The following is a 21,949-nucleotide window of genomic DNA, read 5'->3' as shown; positions in this document are numbered from 1 at the left end:
AACACCTGGTCACGTGACTATAGCGATTCAAATCATCAGGCATTTCAGAAGCGTTTCGAGACCTGGCGAATCTGCATTTGAATGACAGAGTCACTTAAACTTCTGTCTCATATGGCCTAGTGTCTGTGCACGCTGTTACTATGCTTCAAATAACTTTTGCGTTCGAATCCCGACTTGTACAAATACTCCGAAATCATGATTTTATGTATTTTAATCACGTTACTGTTTTATCGTGTAGTCTAGATAGGATGCAGCTGCTGACACGCCATCAATTTAGCAACATTTTTCTAACACTGTAAACAATAATTAATATTTTTACAGTACTGTGATGGTTGGGTTTAGGTTTTGGATAGACGTTAATAAAATACAATGGAAAATTTTATGAATAATATAAATAATTCCTGTTAACTTCTGGCCACAATCATCTCTGATCTAGCAACAACCCTGTTTTATGACCAAAACAAGACATATTTATTCACAAAGTGTTTATTCGGATGTCAGACCAATGTTGAAACAAAACGATACAAGAATAAAGCATTTCAAACTGATATTAAAGCATTTCAAAATAGCTGTACCAGCCTGGATTCGAACCCACGATCCTTGTATGGTAGTCAGGAACCCTAAGCACTTCACTAAATCACTTGAAGATTCAATTCTACAAAGTGGGGTTTAATACCTAAATTTGCTCAACTGTTCTTTGCTGAAGCTGTTCCAGTGCAATACATAAAAATTGACCACTAGGTGTAGAGTAGGGTTTCGAAACGTTTCAAAGCTTCGACACACTTGCGTTGACTGTTTCAGTGTTTCATGAAAGCTCGCTTTGCCCACCACTATTTGAAAGTGAGGTGTATACACAGTCCTGGTAATCAGTCCTCATGAGATTCAGCTGTGTGTTTAATCAGTGGGGATCTGGAACTGGTGTGTTTTGAAGAGCATGATGGAATATGTAGTCCAGTTCAGTGGCAGATGTGATGTTTAGACTGCACTCTGGTGTTTCTGATGGGCACTCAACTTGGTGACTGTGACATTTGGCTTCAGTACTGAGTAATCTAATGTATATGCACAAATATATTATTGTAAATCATCCTTTAGACAACATTAATTTCAAAAAAAAGATTTGTGAGGGGTGTACTTATATATGCTGAGCACTGTATAAATATGATTATTATTAGTATCATTATGTATTATTTTTTAAATAAGAGCAACAATAAATTTGGTAATGCATTTCAATGTTTTACTATTATTATTTTATTCTTATCTTCAATTATATATAATATATATAAATTATATATAATTCGATTATATATAAAATACTTTTTTATTATTTAACTATTATTATTTTTGAATTATTCTATTATTAAGATCGTTGATTAAAAAAATCAACAATAAAGAAGAACGGGGATAAGTAAAGGCAAATGAAAATACATTATTATTAATAAAAATTTATTTGTATTATTAAAATTTAATAATAATAATAATAAAAATATTATGAGGGGAATTTGATTTTCATGTAGCACCAAAAATACTATGCTTTTACAAGGTCAGCCCTTACATTCAGGGGGCCCTAAGCAGAATTTCATTTAGTATAGCAAATATGACAAAAAATTTTTGATCCTTGACAAATCTAAAATTCTATAAACACTATAAATCTAAAACTGTATCTATTTTTTGTTGTTGTTTGTTATTTTTTTGCTGTAGCTGTGTTGGTTAGTTGCTGTATCGCACAGACGTCTCGCTGACTCCAGCTGTGCCATTTCCCCTGCTGCTGTTCACTCTTCCAAACCGAGAAATATCACTCATTGTGCCACATCATTTCCAGCTCTGCATTCAACGCCATCTCTCTCTAGCTCGAGGATTAATGCTGTGCAGAATCTGGACTTAATTTTGACTTACAGGCTAACACTGGTTGGAAACTGATCTGCTCTTATGAACTTCCCTTGCAGCTCACAAGCACACGCATGACTGTTCAACCTCAAAGAAATCACCCCGAATGAACACACAGATGGACACAATGGCTACGAAATCCAGACCCCACACCAAAATCTCCAGCAGGCCCTTGCCATCCTCATACCTGCTGACATCTCACATGTTCAAAACCTGCTATCTGAGGGACCTGAACATCATTATGAAAAGACACTTCGCTTCAGGTCATCCCAGAGGACTATTAAATTAGCAGTATGCTCTATGAATTATACTCTCACTGGTAAAATATCTGCTATACAGTGTTCATAAACATTTTTACTACTACTTTCCATGACTTTTCCAAAATTTTCCGGTAAACATTCATGACTTAACGTTTCATGTAATGTCTATGTACAACGTATATGTAAAATATGTGACAATCTACTCTCCGGCCACTTTATTAGGTACACCCGACCAACTGCTCGTTAACGCAAATTTCTAATCATCCAATCACATGGCAGCAACTCAATACATTTAGGCATGTAGACATGATCAAGACAATCTGCTGCAGTTCAAACCGAGCTTCAGAATGGGGAAGAAAGGTGATTTAAGTGACATTGAATGTGACATTGTTGTTGGTGCCAGACGGGCTGGTCTGAGTATTTCAGAAACTGCTGATCTACTGGGAGTTTCACGCACAGCCATCTCTAGGGTTTACAGAGAATGGTCCAAAAAAGAGAAAATATCCAGTGAGTGGCAGTTCTGTGGGTCGCTAATGCCTTGTTGATGCCAGAGGTCAGAGGAGAATGGCCAGACTGGTTCCAGCTGATAGAAAAGCAACAGTAACTCAAATAACCACTCATTACAACCGAGGTATGCAGAACAGCATCTCTGAACGCACAACATGTCGGATGGGCGGATGGGCTACAGCAGCAGAAGAACACACCGAGTGCCACTCCTGTCAGCTAAGAACAGGAAATTAAGGCTACAAATGACACAGGCTCACCAAAATTGGACATTAGAAGATTGGAAAAATGTTGCCTGATCTGATGAATCTCAATTTCTGCTGCGACATTCAGATGGTAGAGTCAGAATTTGGCATCAACAACGTAAAAGCATGGATCCATCCTGCCTTGTATCAACGGTTCAGGCTGCTGGTGGTGTTGTAATGGTGTGGGGGATATTTTCTTGGCACACTTTGGGCTCATTAGTACCAATTGGGCATTGTGTCAACACCACAGCCTAACTGAGTATTGTTGCTGATCATGTCCATCCCTTTATAACCACAGTGTACCCATCTTCTGATGGCTACTTCCGGCAGGATAACGTGCCATGTCATAAAGCGTGAATAATCTCAGACTGGTTTCTTGAACATGACAATGAGTTCACTGTACTCAAACGGCCTCCACAGTCATTAGGACTCAATCCAATAGAGCACCTTTGGGATGTGGTGGAACGGGAGATTCACATCATGGATGTGCAACCAACAAATCTGCTGCAACTGCGTGATGCGATCATGTCAATATGGAGCAAAATCTCACAGAAATATTGTTTCTGCGCACGACACTGACAATTTTTATTGAATTAAGGTGGAGGAGATTGAAAGAAAGAGAGGCAAAGCTGAAACTGTGAGTTGCTTTTTACACCATGCAGAGAACGTCATGTGAAGGGACGAACAGCGCAATTGTCATCAAAAAAAGTGTGACGTCACGCGAAGCAGCTTTCGGGGTCCAAGCACTTTATCAAACTGTATGGGGAGGCTCATCAAATGGTAATTATAAACATTTACAAATCGCTGTAATACTTTCGAAAATCGCGATCGCAATATATATATATATATATCCATGCATAATATCAGATGACCAGAAAATGATACATTTTTTATAAATTGTTAAAATATTGGTATCTGTGATGTAGCAAGTGCGGAGACTGTTGTGTACACTATGATTTTATATCAAATTTACTTTAATGTGTGATAGGACTGAAAAGTGACCATAAACTAATATTTAAACTAACCCTAACCCTAATATTTTCTCAATTAAAATGAGTAGCGGCTTGGACCCGGAAACAGTATTCCATAAGTCACAACCTAACAAGCGGATATTCATGTACACAGATATTTGAACAAATTTCCATGACTTTTTCCAAACATTTTGGGTTTATTTGTTTTTCCAAAATCTGGAAAATGCCTTGTCAAAATTGACTTTTTCAGATTTTCCAGGACCGTATGATCCCTGGCCATAATCAGGGCTTGACATCAACACCTGCAAACCAGCCAAATGCTGGTAAATTTCATCTGTAAAGGGTAAGTGTATACTATCGCAGTTTAAAAAAAATCTAAATGTCAAATAAAAACGAATAACAATGCGACTGTAGAAATACAGTAAAAAAAAAGCTAAATGAATGTGGAGCTATGTTCACAGCAAACACGGACAATGCGTCGCACATTCTGCATCATTTGCATCATGTGGCAATAATTCGCCTCTGCACTTGCATTCACTTTGTATGTAATTTACTCATGTGTTTGGTGTGATTCTAGCATGTGCCCATCAGAGAAAGATTGAATCTGGTGATGAATTAAAAGTTAATCAAAGTTGTCTAAGACAAGAAGGGGTTTTCACAGTGTGTATTTTTCACCAAACACATTTAACCCCTTAATGTCTTGGGACAATTTTGAAAAACCTTTTTGATCCACTTCGAATGTTGACTACCTTTTGCTACGTAACTGTTGAATGCTTGGTTCTGATTGGCCGATGAACATTCTATGGTGTGCTGTTATTTTCAGACAACCGCACAGCAGTACACCGAATGATTTAAGTTATTTTAGTCTGCTTTAGGATTAGAATGGCTGTTGTTGTATATGTTGTCTTTTTTGTGAATGTTGTTGTGCAACAATTCTTATATCTAAAATGTTATTTTCCTTAATCAGGCAATAAATATTACCTTGACTATGGTCTCCAATTAAAAAAAATTAATAACTATATATAGATAATAAAAATAGTTGCCACAATATATTTTTATTTCCAGAGTGTAGCTTCAAAATAAAGTGAGCTGTGTCTCTAATAAACGGAACTGGTGTGTGTGTGTGTGTGTGTGTGTGTGTGTGTGTGTGTGTGTGTGTGTGTAGAGGTTGAAGGTAAGCAGTACCACTTCAGTGAGTGTCGGGTCCTTTTCTAAGAACTGAACCACACAGTAGGCCAGCTGAAACACAAGAAAAGCAGCAGTCAGTGTCAACATTGCAGGCTAAATCAATATGCCAATATTCAATAATTCAGTAAATCATGATAATGAACATGCACAATATTAACTGGGTGTTTATTAAATCTAAATAGTTCCCCATTGGGAGGGGTACTTCAATGCTATGTGGAAAACTACCACTATGGGTATTTTGTCATAATCCAATCATCTGAAAGAGTAATAAAACGGGCCAATGAAATGCCAATGAGTTGGCGGCGTCAGCTAGTACTGTCATATTTTAAATTCCTACAACTTAACTAGGTGTATTTTTACGACTCCCTGAAAAATATATCTAAACCTATAAAACTTCTCATGTAAGTGGAGTAAGTAAGGGCTAGGAGACACGTTAGAGGACTGCGCCTGTGGTCCTGCAGGTGCGCTCATGCTTTAACATGACATAACCTCTCACCAGAGACATGGTAAGGTTCAATCGTTGTGGCGTTTTCCATAGATTTTCCCATAGTGGAAGTTTTCCACATAGTATTGAAGTTCCCCTCCTGAAGGGGAATGCAATGGTTACTAAAGTAACCATTGTTTCCTGAGGGGGGAACGGAAATGCTATGTTCCTTTGCCACAACGATTGCCCCTTAGCTGTTAGTCGTAAAAAGCTCTCTCAGCTAGAAAAGGATGCCTCGGCATGGCACGAGCGGCGTTTTTATACAACAACTGATTGTAATTGATGCCAGCTGTGCAAGCTTACGCCGCCAACTCATTGGCATTTCATTGGCCCGTTTTATTACTCTTTCAGATGGTTGGATTCTGACAAAATCCCTATAGTGGAAGTTTTCCACATAGCATTTCCGCCACCCCCCCTCCTCCTCAGGGAACGAGGGTTAGTAACCATTGCATTCTGTGGCCATTAAAACGGGAGTTTTTGCCTCATGATGTTAACGTGTGCTGTTTTCTCTTTCTGATTGGCCAACACAGCTGGGTTGCACAATATTGACAAGGTGTTTATTAATAAATAAAAACACATTCAGTGACTTTTTTATGTTTTGTTTTTAATGACGTAGTATCAATTTAGTATTGGTATCATGTTATTTAATTTAGGTATCGTATCGAATTTTATTGTGACAACACTAGCGGCCACTACAAGTGGAGTCTTTGCCTCATGATGTTAGCGTGCAAACTATTTTCTCCTTTCTGATTGGTCAGCACAGCTGGGTTCAAGCGATAAAGACACGTTTGAGGTGAATTCTATGTTTTTGCACTAAATGCGTCATGCATTCCATCTCATTCCTCACCACGGGACAGTCATTCAGGCGTTGTTCTCACATTTTATTGACTTGTATGCAATTTTGTATTCAAAAAAATCAAATAAAATTATAGCCACCTGTTATTCTCTGTTGGCATGTCCTTAACCCTTGTGTATTGTTCAAATTGACTACCCTTTCATTATGTTAATGGCTGGTTTTTGCTTCCTTCATGCAGACACACATTATAATTCATTTAAAAGCCAGAAATTAAGTTTTCTTTGGACTTTTCCTGATGATCATCAGTAAAAATGAAAGATTTTACCTCTTCCAAATAAGGAAAACCACCAACAATTAAGAATGCATTATTATATGGTTTCATGGCTTTGAAATAAAAAAAAATGTCATCATAATGGAAGTCAAAAAGAAATATATCATGTCATCATAATGGAAGTCAAAAACAAAAATAATAAATTGCCCAGAGTGTATTGCTGAGTATTTGAAAAGTTTCAGAGCATTTTCCCAAAATATGTCAAAATAAAAGTTGTCACCAAAAAGCATTCCATTTGCTAAAACACAGAGAAAGTTGTGGCTAAACTAAGACCTAAAATCACCCCAGAGTGGAAAAAAACATCCCCAAAAGCACATGTGTTAACATGCATCACAACGCATGTTTTTTTTAAACAAAAGTAGGGAAAACTCAGTTTATAAAAATATCTGTGTACGTGTGGACATGGCCAAACACACTAGCACAGGAATACAGTAGACTGCGTTTAGCAGGTTAAGGTTAGTAAGGTTTTAATCATTTTGACGCTTTAAAAATGTGCTTGAGGCTTTTGTGTAGAAACAGCTGCTGTACCTGTGCGTGGAACAGTGCTAGTGGTTTGGCGGTGTGCAGAGGAATGAGGATCTTCATGAGGAACTGCTTGTGTTCGGCCTTCAACGGCAAAGCGAAACCATTGATGATACTAAGAGAATAAAGACAGAGACACAGCTTTAGCCAGTCAAAACCCGCTGACTTAAACCACCAGCATGCAGTCTGGTTGTATGGTGTATTCAAATTCCGCTACACCATTAACTTCAATGATCTACAAGTATGTTCTGAGGCAAGATTAGCATATTTTCTTTAAAGTTCACCCAACAAATATGTTTTAATTTATTCCCCCCTTCACTTGTCACAACCTGTTTGAATTTTTTTTTCTTCTGTTAAACACAAATTAAAAATAGAAACTGGTAGCCATGGACATAATTTTTGGTTTTCCTACTATTGATGTGAATGATAACTGGTTTCTAACATTCTTTAAAATATATTCTTTTGTGTTCAACGGAAAAAAAGAACTCAAAGTTCGGAACCACTTCGGAACCACCATGTATACAGTGGGTACGGAAAGTATTCAGACCCTCTTAAATTTTCACTTTTTGTTATATTGCAGCTATTTGCTAAAATCAAGTTAATTTTTACCTAATTAATGTATACACAGCACCCCATATTGACAGAAAAAACACAGAATTATTGAATTTTTTAACAGATGTTGACAGATTTATTAAAAAAGAAAAACTGAAATATCACATGGTCCTAAGTATTCAGACCCTTTGATCAGTATTTAGTAGACGCACCATTTTGATCTTATACAGTCTTTTTGGGAAAGAAGCAACCAATTTTTCACACTTGGATTTGGGGATCCTCTGCCATTCCTCCTGGCAGATACTCTTCAGTTCTGTCAGGTTGGATGTTAAATGTTGGTAGACATTTTTAGGTCTCTCCAGAGATGCTCAATTGGGTTTAAGTCAGGGCTCTGTCTGGGCCACTGAACAGTCACAGAGTTGTTATGAAGCCACTCCTTCATTATTTTAGCTGTGTGCTTTGTCTTGTTGGAAGGTAAACCTTCAGCCCAGTCTGAGGTCCTGAGCGCTCTGGAGAAGTCAGGGCTCTGGACCATTAGAATCCTAAGGCAGAGGTAGTGAGCTCTAAAGTGAATTCTAAAGTATATAATTTGAAATGATTAAAATGGAGGTGCCTGATTATGTTGCTGCTTTTGATTTCTGGAAACGTCCAACCGAACCCAGGTCCAGTCAACTCTACCTCAAGTTATTAAACGCCTGAGGATATTAAATCAAGGTATGGGCTTGGACTTATTTACTTGAATGTTCGGAGTTTAAGCCCTAAAGCGGACATGGTTCGTATTTAGGCACAATCAACAGATGCTGATGTGTTTGTCCTAATGGAAACATGGCTGAATAAGTCGGTTTTAGACAAAGACATTTGAATCTAAGTTTACAATGTGTATAGGACAGACAGACCAAAAAGAGGTGGTTGAGTAGCTGTTTATGTACATTCATTCATTCATTCATTCAATTTATTTTTGGCTTAGTCCCTTTATTAATCTGGGGTCGCCACAGCAGAATGAACCGCCAATTTATCCAGCACGTTTTGCGTTTGGAATGTTTCCCAGAGATGGGTTGCAGCTGGAAGGGCATCCGCTGCATAAAACATGTGCTGGATAAGTTGGCGGTTCATTCCGCTGTGGCGACCCCGGATTAATAAAGGGACTAAGCAGAAAAGAAAATGAATGATAGAATGAATAAATAACAGTTATCGGCCACTATAAACCTCCATCAGCAGAGAACTGTGCTCTAACATCTTTATTACAGATCCTGTCAGATCTTGATGTTAAAGAACTGGTAGTCCTTGATGACTTAAATTGGAATTGGCTCCATTCACTATCTGATGAATTTAAAAATCTATTGTGATGCATTAAACATTTTTCAGATTGTTGACAGCCCTACTAGGCCAAATCTGAAATGTCCAGAAAAATCTTCAATAATAGATTTGATTTTAACAAATGCACCACATATTCATCTGCATCTAATTTTAACTAAATGTGATATGAGGCTTTGTACAAGAGCTTAAAAACTTGCACTGGGAACAAATTACTTTAATTCCAGATCTAGAACTAGCCTGGGGATTCTTTTATGACATTTTTACAGAAACAGTAAACAAGCATGCTCCTTTTAAAAGTTACAGGGTGAAGGGTGGGGACAATCCATGGTTCTCTACAAGTTTAGCAAATATGCTTTATAAAAGAAATCTGGCTTAGGTAAAAGCCAGGAAATCAGACTTAGACTAGCTTGAGTTTAGAAGATTACAGAATACGTTCATGGTTGCTATTAGGAAAGCTAAATCTGACTATTTTCTTTTAAATTCGTCTAATAATTTAAATAACTCATCGAAATTTTGGAAAACAATCAAATCCTTAACTGAAAAGAATCATCACATAGAACTTCCATCTCACATTATGAGATGCTGTCATTCAATTCAAGAGTTCACACTTAGCTGATGATTAATTATAAGCTTGTTTGGCATGCTGTCCCGGGAGAGAGCCCTGAGCTCATAAGATCCTCGAGCCCGGGGCTCCCTCCCGTTGCAAGGCGGGGAGTTTGAGCTCAGGTAGATCTCGAGAACTCCCCCGCTGTAATAACCAATGAACAGCCAGTGATTGCTCTTGAGAGATAACCATTTACTAGGAGCATGTCTATAGTGCCGGTTTGGATTAGTCAATTAACTTATGTTGCATGTTTTTTGGACGGTGGGAGGAAACCGGGGAACCCGGGGGAAACCCACGTGAGCATGGGGAGAAAATGCAAACTCCGCACAGAAATGTCTGCTGGTTTGGTAAAGCCTAGAACCAGAGACATTCTTGCTGTGAGGCAACAGTGCTAAGCACTGGGCCACCGTGTCACCCATCTAGGAAGAAGGAGGAGTAGGGGTGGATGGGGGGATTCTTCAAAACGAAGATAGCGGTGGTACGTAACCCAGGGTATTTGTAGTAGCTTAGGAGTCGTCTGATTGGTGCATTGAGAATTGGATAATGCGGATCCAGCCGCTAGCAATCATAAGCACGTGATCCTCTCGAAATTTGTTTATAACTAAACTTCACTTAGTGATCAGCAACAAATCCTCAATTGTTTAAATGAACTTTTTATAGCAGCTGGATTTCTGTTTGACTCACTAAACAGTACCCAGTTGGATGAGTCAGCTATGCAGTCGGAAACTAAGAGGTCTATGCAGCTTTGTAATTTTTCATCCATCGGAAGCCAGTCAAGCCAGCTTTTTAATTTTTCACCAATTGTAACTTCTGAGGTGTGTAAAGCCCCTAGGAATTTAGATGTTTCAAAATTGCCTTGTCCTAATAAATTAGAACCATATTTTTTTAAATTAGCCGCTGATTTTATTGCTCCATCTTTGACTCATATTTTTAATATTTCACTTATAAGTCCCAGTGATATGGAAATAAAATAATTACCGTCCCATTTCTAAGCTGTCTGTCCTGGCTAAAGTACTTGAATCATTGGTAAACAATCAATTAAAGGATTTTCTTGAAGTAAATAGTATTATGTCTAAATTTCAATCAGGTTTCAGAAAGCAACACAGCACTATTACAGCGGTTTTGAGGCTATTAAATGATTTTATTGATTCTGTGAACATTGTGCAGCCCTGTTCATAGACCTTTCCAAAGCTTTTGATACAGTGGATCATACCTTGCTGTTACAACGCCTCAATAGTAATGGTTTATCTGATCATGTTATTGGTTGGTTTAAAAATTATCTTACAAATCGAAATCGATGTGTGCAAGCAGATGGCCTTGTTTCTAGTGCTTTGAATGTAACTTAAGGAGTTTAACAGGGTTTAGTACTGGGGCCTCTTCTTTTTACTATCTATAAATAATATTGATCAAAATATCAAAACTGCAAATTTTCATTTTTACGCTGATGATACAGTCATATACACAGCTGCATCTACACCCAATCTGGCCCTTTCTCAACTACAGATTGCTTTTAATATGCTTCAACATAATTTATCTGAGTTAAACTAGTTTAAAATGCAGCTAAAACAAAACGTGTTATTTTCAAATTCAAAACAAACTAAGCAAAAGCTAGGTTCTATTACTACTACTCATGGTGCAGAGATTCAATTGGTGTCTCAGTACAAATATCTTGGAATTTTAACTGATGATACATTTTCTTTTAGTTCTCAAATTTAGCAATCGGTGAACAAATGAAAAGTGATTTTAGGTTTTTATTTTAGAATCAAGAACTGCCTTTCATTTGATGCTAAAAAGAAGCTGGTTGATGTAACATTTATGTTGATATTGGACTATGGTGATGTTGTCTATATGCATGCTTCGTCTCAAAGTTTGCATGCATTGGATACTGTTTACCATGGTGCACTAAGATTTATAACTAATTTTAAATCCCTTACTCATCATTGTGTGCTGTATACTAGGGTAGGTTGGTCTGCTTTGTCCATTCGTAGGCTCAAGCATTGGCATATCTTTGTTTACAAATCTATGCTGGGTTTACTCCCTACAGAATTACATTTGTAAAAAGCCTGTTCTTAACTATGGCCTTCGGTCACAGGATATTTATTTACTGTCTGTTTCTAAAGTGTGGACTGAGATGGGAAAAAAGGCTTTTAAATACGCAGCACCTATTCCATGGAATAATCTACAAACTAGGTTGCATTTTAAAGAATTGATTTCACTAAATGCTTTTAAAATAAGAGTATAAATGATTTAGAAAGGCTTGTAGATGTTTTGATGTCTTTTTTAAATATTTGCCGAATTATGTTTATCAGAGCAAGGAAATTTTCACAGTATGTCTGATAATATTTTTACTTCTGGAGAAAGTCTTACTTGTTTTATTTCGGCAAGAATAAAAGCAGTTTTAAATTTTTTAAAAACCATTTTAGGGACGAAATTATTAGCCCCTTTAAGCTATTTTTTTTTCTCGATAGTCTACAGAACAAACCCTCATTATACAATAACTTTCCAAATTCCCCTAACCTGCCTAGTTAACCTAATTAACATAGTTAAGCCTTTAAATGTCACTTTAAGCTGTACAGAAGTGTCTTGAAAAATATCTAGTCAAATATTATGTTATTAGAAATGAGTTATTAAAACTATTATGTTTAGATATGTGTTGAAGAAATCTGCTCTCCTTTAAACAGAAAAAAAAATAAACTGGGGTGCTAATAATTCAGGGGTGCTAATAATTCTGACTTCAGCTGTATATCTAGTTATTCATTTGGAGACTCACCTGCCCAGAATCTCGAGGAGTTCAGCAACTCCATTAAAGTGCTCAGTTTCATAGATGAATCTGTAAATACATGCATTTAAAGATACATTCATGAATAACTTTTATTTCAAATAAAATATAAATAGTTTTTCCCCCTTTTTACATAATACAAAATATTTATTCCCATTAAATATTTATAAACCAAATACAATACAATTTTCTGAATTTGGAAAGTGAAATACACATTTATACACAAATTCATGAACACACAAAAACACAGTTAATCTTGAGCTAAATTATTTACACCAGCATTACAACAATAATATTACAATTTAAAATAACTGTATCCTTTTAAATCCCTTTTATGATTTAGTTCATGCTTGAGATGCAAAGCTACAGCATCATCACTCCACATTAGAGAGAAATTACTCTAATAAGCTGATTTGCCACTCAAAATTACTTCATAAAAACAATTAATAAACTTAAACATAAAAATAAACTTTAAAAACTTAAACGAAATTTGTTGAATAGTGTTTATTTGTGTAAAATTTGTGAAAAATTGTGGGTCCTACCTTAGAAAAATGTTGTTGATCTGTTTCCGAATAAAGGCACGCAAACCCAGAAACTTCCCGTAGATGCGATGCAGAATTGTTTTCAAAAACTCTCTCTCACGAGGATCTTCACTGTCAAAGAGCTCTAAAAGCTGAAATAAAAAATTCTGAATTAATTTTCATCATAAAATCATTTGCTCTTTCCACTAATCTCAAAGAATGAAAACTCATTTTTGCATTACTTATGTGTACATCATTACACTAGGGAGGTGTGAGCTTTGCACAACATAATTTGTAAAACAATATATTTAAACGTTTTGCGTTTGTAACACAATTCACAATTCATTGAAGGAGGCAAATTGGCGATCAATGATCGCAACTAGGCTTGTGCCGGTATTCGGTAATGCGATAAATCACGGTAATGAATATGCACGATATTGTTATCGCGGGCACTTCAAAATACCGTGAAAAATAATAGATCCGAATTTATATTCTTAGAACGCGCCTTAGCTTATTTTCCATCAACCGCTTGAAGAAACACTGCGTATATGCTGCGCAGGACTGATGCGCACTCTGATGTAAACAATCCCCACATGTAGAAGCACTGTGTGCACACAGTGCGCGCCGCCGCTGCCACCGCACTATAATCCTCACACGAAGAAGAAGCATGGCGGAAGGAGGAACGCTGCCGACAATTTATCCCTCTTCAGCTTATTTTCCATCAACCGCTTGAAGAAACACTGCGTATATGCTGCGCAGAACTGATGCGCACTCTGATGTAAACAATCCCCGCATGTAGAAGCACTGTGTGGACACAGTGCGCGCCACCGCTGCCACCGCAGCCACCGCACAATAATCCTCACACGAAGAAGAACCAATGGCGGAAGGAGGAACGCTGCCGACAATTTATCCCCCTTCAAAAAAAAGTCAGTGGTTTGGAAATATTTTGGGTTCCAAAAAAAATGCAGAGGGATTGCTGATCGAAGACGGTTTCCCTTTGCACATTCACTTTGATATAATTGCTCAAGTTTACTTTTATATAGTGTATTGTTTTATTTATATTTATTTGTATTTAAATGTTTGAAGTACTTTAAGTTAATTAAAAAGTTATTAAAGTTACTAAGTTGACGAAACTGAAGTTTTTTGTGTTTTTTTACCTGTTTCTCTAGTAAAATTACAATATCGTGATAATACCGTATACCGTGATAAAAGCTCAATCAATTAATCGCAGCATGAAAATGTGATACCGGCACATGCCTAATCGCAACTATACAAAAACTAACATTACTGAAAAATTTTATATTGTCAATGCATAAATCGAACCCTGCTTACTTGTAATCAAGATGCTAGGGTAGTTTGCTTTGTTTGTAGTCAAGATATTTGGGTTGCTTCGGCTATTTGTAGTCAAAACACTGACTGTTACGTTGCACGTGGGACCATTAATATGCTGTGTTTCCAAGTGAGATTACAACAATATTAATTTTTCCCTTTTTTACATTTATCTAAGCTTATATTAAACATGTGGGCTTCTTATAGGAAGGAGACAAAATTTCACATTTTTACATTGTTTTTTATACATTGCTAAGTGAAAGATGTTGAATTGATGTTAGAATTTTAAAAGATGGGGCATTTAAGTGTATAATTATTTAGTTTAACATGTATATTGTGTATGTTTGTGATGAGGCAACAAACACATGTAGACTGCTGAGTATAAGTGTTTAATGCACGTTTATGCACCATGTCATATCACTCAGCTCTTAGTGTTATTTTTCTTGATTGAATTAATTCCAGTGAACTTTATTGAATGTCATCTGCTTCTGCAAGGTAACAATAATTCCTGCCTAAATTTCCACATACGTTAGAGCTTCAAAATGCAATCGCTTTTGTCAAGTATAATTCAGACACCCTCGTTTTTCATGATTCCGCAACCAATCCATAAAATCAATAAAAAGGTTGCAAATTTTTGCGATCCAGCAAAATTCTTAATTTAAACACAAAATAATTAAATAATCGTATAAAACATACAATTCAAACCATATAAACAAGTTATATTAATTTCAGTTTGCGAGTAATGTTTTACATGACTTATAGACATTGCATACGCAGCGCATGTGATGCATTTGAGTGTCTCTCGAAAAATGACATCTCATCTGCGCTCTCACAATCCAAACATCACATGAGAGAAAGGTGAATGTTTTGCAAGCTGTGCAGTAAGCAGGCGCAGATGAAGCATAAGTGATATACATGTGAAGTCAGTGCAAAGATTGGATTAGACATCCTGTGACGCGAACTGGACGTTTTGTGTGTTTGATGTGCTTCAGACTGCAAAAGAAAGTAGGAGACATCTAACAAACGGGGCAATTGAACAAACAGAACAGCAAGCAGCTTACAATGATGGAGATTGGTTCAAGGATGACAGCCGCTGGACGTGACTGAATTGAAGGACATTATTTGTGCTTTACATGTATGGCTGGTATTATGATATGCAGAAAATCGTTGTTTTTCATTTGACTGCATTAAAAAGAGAGAAAACGCTTCCCTGCCATTAACAAGTTCTACGGCAATTCGTGTTTTAGGTGTATTACGGTAGGGGAAGCCCTAACGCATGTCCTGAGTGAGGTACATGAAGTCAGGTGCTCAGAGGAGTGAAATCTGAGAGAAAGTAAGATCGTGAATAAAAATAAGAGCTATACAACCTGCCTTTAGCTTAATCATCACTGTTTTAGATCTGTTTTAGATCTTGTCTTGACAAGAGACCAAAATAAAGAAGCTTTATTTTTATAATATGTGTCATTGCCATTGTGTCAGATTGCACACCTGACATAATAGGTTACCTAATATGGTAAATATTGCTAAATTGTCCACAAATTTCTGGGAATTACCACCGCAAAATCAGTCATTTTTAATCCCAAAAAAGTGCAAAAGGAAACCTTGAAAAAAATTAGGGGTCTGATAACTGTAATGGTAGCCTATATTTTATATTTGCATGTGTGTATTTGCATGAGTATATTACGCTGTGTGCATGTGACATTTGGTCAAACCATGGCTTTTCATTTTAGAGGTAATTCTTGTGGTTATAAATGATCAAATAAAACCATTTTTATTAGAATTTCTGAATTTACCAAAGAATTTTTGAACTTACCAAAGCCACATAACTACTATGTGGATATCAGAGAACAATTTAACTTCTAGAATCAAAGCACTTCTTTAATTTTTATAATAGTAAAAGAAAATGTCAAAATATATGCAGTGGAATGCGGGTTGTTCACAGTGATGGGCTGTTTCATGAGATGCTTTGATTTGTTATGTCACGTTTGCCTGTCTGCACTGGAATGTTATGTAATGCTACCTTTAGCCCCGAGACTATGAGTCCCTGCCACAACTGATGTATTTGTCAACAGCCTTTATGCAACATGACATCATTAGTAAATGAGTCCAACCTCAATCACATTCATGAGAGCATTAATGATAAGAACTCTAAAATCAAGATTTAAACAGTACTAAAAAAGGCTCATCCTTCACATTCAATTTCAACAGCTGACCATAGCTTTTTTTACCCTATAGTGTCTGGCAGATAAGCAGCTCTGAAAGGGACAGTTCACCCAAAATTGAGAACTTGCTGTTAATTTACTCCCCCTTAAACTATACAAGATATCGATGACTTTATTCTTGAGTAGATAAGAAGACTTTTATATGAAATTGTTGTCCTTGGTGACAATTATGTATATATACAGTTAGGTCCATAAATATTTGGACATTGAAGATGTGCTTTAACAGCAGACTGTCAGCTTTAATTTGAGGGTATTTACATCCAAATCAGGTGAACGCTGTAGGAATTACAATAGTTTGCATTTGTGCCTCCCACTTGTTATGGGACCAAAAGTAATTGGACAGAATAATAATCGTAAATCAAACTTTCCCTTTATAATACTTGGTTGCAAGTCAATTACAGCCTGAAGTCTGGAAAGCATAGACATCACCAGATGCTTGGTTTCATTTCTGGTGGTGCTCTGCCAGGCCTCTACAGGTCTCATTCTCCATCTGCACTGTAAAGCGTCGTCCAATGAGTTCGGAAGTACTTAGCTTAATATGAGCAGAAAATATTGCCTGAAATACTTCTAAACTCTTCCTGCTGCTTGTGTCAGCAGTCACATCATCAATAAATACAAGAGAACCAGTTCCATTGACAGCCATATATGCCCACGCCATGACCCTACTACCACCATGCTTCACTGCTTAGTATCATGAGCAGTTCCTTTCCTTCTCCATACTCTTCTCTTCCCATAATTCTGGTAGAAGTTGATCTTGATTTCATCTGTCCATATGATGTTGTTCCAGCACTGTGAAAGCTTTTTAAAACTCTAAACTGGCCTTCCTGATTTTGAGAGCCACCAATGGTTTACATCTTGTGGTGAGCCCACTGTATTCTGGTGAAGTCTTCTCTTGATTGTTGACTCTGACACACATGCACCTACCTCCTGGACAGTGTTCTTAATCTGGCCAACTGTTGTGAAGGATGCTTTCTTCACCAGGGAAATAATTATTCAGTTATCCACCACAGTTGTTTTCCGTGGTCTTCAGGGTTTTTTTGGTGTTGCTGAGCTCACTTTCTTTTAAGAATGTTCCAGACAGTTGTTTTGGCCATGCCTAATGTTTTTGCTCTCTCTCTCTGATGGGTTTGTTTAGTTTTTTCAGCCTGATAGTGACAGCTCTTTGGATCTAATTTTAGAGTTGACAGTAACAGATTCCAAATGCAAATAGCAAACTTGAAATAAACGCTGGACCTTGTATCTGCTTATTGTAATTGGGATAATGAGGGAATAACACACACCTGGCCATAGAACAGCTGAAAAGCCAATTGTCCAATTACTTTTGGACCCTTAACAAGTGGGAGGCACATATGCAAACTGTTGTTATTCCAACCGCGTTCACCTGATTTGGATGTAAATATAAATATCCTCAAATAAGTATTAACATATGTAGAAAATATGTGATAAATGTTCTGCTGACTTTTATTTGTATAAAATTCTGAATGAAAATCTGAATGAAAGATTTCTGCACAAACACATCTCCGACTGGGAAAATAATGCTAAATAACAACAAGCATCTGGTCGACTATAAGGCACATCTCTACTATAATGTTTCTTTTAATCTTGTGTCTGTTCATTCTGCTCTCCATCTCAGGCTGGACTGTCTCTTTCCTTCCTGTGGCGTAAACAGGGATCTATTTAAAGCAGGCCAGGAAACGCTCACATCATGGAAACTCGCCTTCACCACCTTCAACACGAGTCCACATTCCAGAGCATTGAGTGGCTCTGGGGAAAATGAGTGGCTCGATAAAGACAGCTGACGGACAGAGGTTTACACAGGGACAGAGACTCATCCACCAGAGGACAAGGCCAGGCCTCAATCCCTAGAGGAGCATTTCACATTTCTAAACATTTAGCTCTTCAGTCGTAAAGGTCAGAGAGAATGTGAATACAGTATGTGTTTTTATGTGCTCTCTCAAAATAGGCTGTTCTTATTCTGCATTTTTGGTTTCCATTCAATTTATTTATAGTTTTTGTGTTGTCTCTAGTCTAAATATCTAACCATTTATAAATCAAGAAACATTTTCTAGACAAGTGAAAAATATTGTCTTGTTTTGAGAAATAATATGTCGGTAATATGTCAACATGAAAATAAGATTATTTCACGTATCCCCTTGGTAGATGTTTTTGCTTGTTTTAAGGATTTAAAGACTTAATTTTGCCATATTTTTTTTTTAAATACTTCTATATATAAGAATTTTTTGATATTTAGACTAGAAACAGGACATAAACTGTAAGTAAGAAAAGGATTTTTTTTAAGTGTACCAAAACAAACATATTTTTTGTAAATTATTCACCTTAAAAATAACATTGTGAGCTAGCAAAAAAAAAAAATTCTGTCAATTAATTTCACACAGACGTTAATTGTTAAATGCAGACCTTTATAGAATAAACAAATATTAATATTTTATTCAAATACATATCTATGAAGAATGTGTGTAAACATTTTTCAACAAAAACTAAAATTAAAATAATTAACTGACAAACTTCTAGTCATAAAGCTACAGACAAATAAAGAACACTGACTTAATTTTTATCTATTTATATGCGTTTTACAGATGTGTGAAATAGTATTTGCCCCTTATTGATTTCTTATTTGTTTTGCCAAAACATCTTAAAGATCCCCAAGAATATTGGCAAATAGTCTGTGGACTGATGAGACATGTTGATTTTTTTTTCGAATTTGTAAGAATTATGTGTGATGTTAAAGTAACCCTGAATTTCAGAAAAAAAACATCATGACAACAGTAAAATGTGGTGGTGGTAGCCTGTGATGGTCTGGGGCTGTTTTGCTGTCTCATGACCTGGAAGAATTCTGCTGTGTAATAAAGACTTTGGAGTGGCCTAGTCAAAGTCCTGGCCTGAATCTAATTGAGATGCTGTGTTATTACTAGTTATTAGGTTTAGGGGCAAACACTTTTGCAGGGCTATGTAGCTTGCTATTTTCTTTCCCTTCTTAATAATAGAAACCTTAATTTCAAAAGTGCATGATGTGTTTACTTGTGTTTTCATTGACTAATATTAAATTTGTTTAATGATTGAAAACAATAAAGTGTAGCAAACAAGAAAAAATAAGGGGGCAAACACTTTTTTACACAACTGTGTACTTTTTTAAAACATGAAAAATAGCTTTAAGTAAATCTTTAATATAATTACATTTAAGTATTTAATGCTCTATATATAAACAGAAATATAGTTAATATTTTACTATATATATATATATATATATATATATATATATATATATATATATATATATATATATATATATATATATATATATATATATATATATACATACATACATATACATATACATATACATACATATATACATACATACATACACACATACATACATGCATATATATATATATGATGTATACATACAAATGTAAACAGCCTTTCCTAAACCATGCTAAATGGATCGTCGCTCACCTTCGTAATTAAAATTGCAATTTTTGTGGAAAAACTTATATCCTTTATTAGGTTTAGAGTGTGGAGCGATAGAATGTCAGTCCACAAGACAATAAACATCCGCTGTAAATGGTTAATGTTGGCAAAGTTTTCAAAGAGGTAGTGAAAACTATAGCGTATCTGACTCTGTTGCTCCGACCGGAAGTATGGATACACAACTATCGCTCTACCGGATGGGCATTCGACCGTCCGTGAAAAAGGCCAATTACGCTGCCCACATACAGCGACAAGAGGACACTTTACAGTTTGACAATAGCAGCTATTTGACAACATAATGTACTTTTAAGGCTTTTTTAGTCGAGAATGTAGCTGTTTAGATTGCAACCATGCAGTTTATTTATAAGGATAGTGCCTATTTTGAAATATTCATAATTTCTGAGAGACAGCGCGTCGGCGGCCATTAAAGACGGTTGACGTTGTTTATCCACAAGATGGCGCCAGGACCGCATAATAAGCCCTTGCTTAAAATATTAAAAGGCACCTATGGTAAAAAAAATCTACTTTTCAAGCTGTTTGGACAGACATATGTGCATGTATGGTGTATAGACTGTCATATTGGTGATATAAGCACACCCAGTGCTTTTTTTTCAATTTAACAACATAAAAAACAGTGGACCAGTTGGAGCAGTTTTCAAACCGACTTTACATAGGAGAGCGGTCCCCCCGCCCACCAATATTGATTGACAGGCGCGTCATCATATCCTCAGTTTGTTGATTCACGTCCGCCATTTTCAGCGTGAGTCGAAGCGATATCACTAAAGGAACACGCTAGCTCTACTTTTAGATGTAAGGCTCATTGGGCTCAACACAAGAGCAATATTCTCCACATTATCGCTCTAATCGGATTTATTGGTTGTATCTTTAGGTAGGTTTGCAAACATGTGTACTTCTCATTGAGTCTACCTTATACTTCAGCCGTTTGCATTTCTCACGATCCCAGAAGCTCCCTGTGATCTTAACTAGCATGCGTTTTAGAATTCTAAACATAGGTTTCTATCAGGGTACACTCAAGTCGACGGCTGGGCGCCGCGGACCGCTGCAGAAACCTATGTTTAGAATTCAAAAATGCGTGGCGTGACGATTCGAGACACTTCATGTATCTGCCATGTCACAGAGAGTTTCTGGTGTGCCGTGTCGCGGCTTCGAGCAGCGCATCCGGTGCCTCAGTCAAAGTTAATTCAGTGTGCGTGGTTATTAGTTTCTGTGTACAAGCTCGGCACTTGAAACTAACACACAGTTGGCTGTAAAACTGTACAAAGACACAAATGATTTTGTACTCTCTGCTTGGTCTGTGCCAGAGTCGTACATGTACGACTGAATGCTGTACCTCTCACTCCAGCTCCTTCTCGCAGTCTGCCTGTCAGACTCTGTTGCAAACGCAGAGCGGGTGAGCTCATGGCCCCGCCCCCTTGTTACGTTGGCGGGAAGCCGAAACTAATTTACATGTGAAGCAACACACCCATAAATCAGTGAACTGTGGACACGCCCCCAACATGACACTTTTTAACGCATTATAATAAAAAAATCTGAATTGTGTTTTAAACTGAACCTAAACTGGCACACTCAGAAGAACCATAATATTAATATTAAATCATAAAAAAGAGGTAAACTATGTGCTCTTTAAAACAGCCTTTGGTTTAGATTTACTGAAATGTTCAGTTCTTGATATAACATATGAATATTATGTAATGTAAGTCAGTAATCATAATGAGCAAATATGCGCTATAGTCATTGACTTAATAAGGAGTTCAAAAATGATCTCGTCCGAAACTGTTGAATTGTAGTTGTTTAGAGCAAAGACCTGAGATGAGTTGGCGATCATAATTAGCATGGACATATTTTGGCTTTGTATACAAAGTTTCATTTTATTTGTGATAATATTTATTACACAATATAAACCTTTTCATTAAATCGTTACGGACGT

At 36.6% G+C, this 21,949-nt stretch overlaps 1 protein-coding gene across 1 annotated transcript in view; it reads right to left on the bottom strand.

Annotated features, from left to right (window-relative positions):
- The window catches only part of ppp2r5a (protein phosphatase 2, regulatory subunit B', alpha isoform), a 63,544-nt gene that overhangs the window by 11,738 nt on the left and 29,857 nt on the right, over positions 1-21,949 (bottom strand). Inside the window, exons 5-8 of the mRNA XM_056480806.1 lie at positions 12,980-13,110; positions 12,429-12,488; positions 7,192-7,300; positions 5,050-5,103 (exon numbers count right to left, since the gene is read on the bottom strand). Coding sequence (XP_056336781.1) covers positions 5,050-5,103; positions 7,192-7,300; positions 12,429-12,488; positions 12,980-13,110 — 354 coding nt within the window. The remainder of the gene's footprint in view (positions 1-5,049; positions 5,104-7,191; positions 7,301-12,428; positions 12,489-12,979; positions 13,111-21,949) is intronic.

Source organism: Danio aesculapii, chromosome 20, assembly GCF_903798145.1.
Source record: "Danio aesculapii chromosome 20, fDanAes4.1, whole genome shotgun sequence".
Lineage (NCBI taxonomy): Eukaryota > Metazoa > Chordata > Actinopteri > Cypriniformes > Danionidae > Danio > Danio aesculapii.
This window is presented reverse-complemented; position numbering and strand designations above follow the sequence as displayed.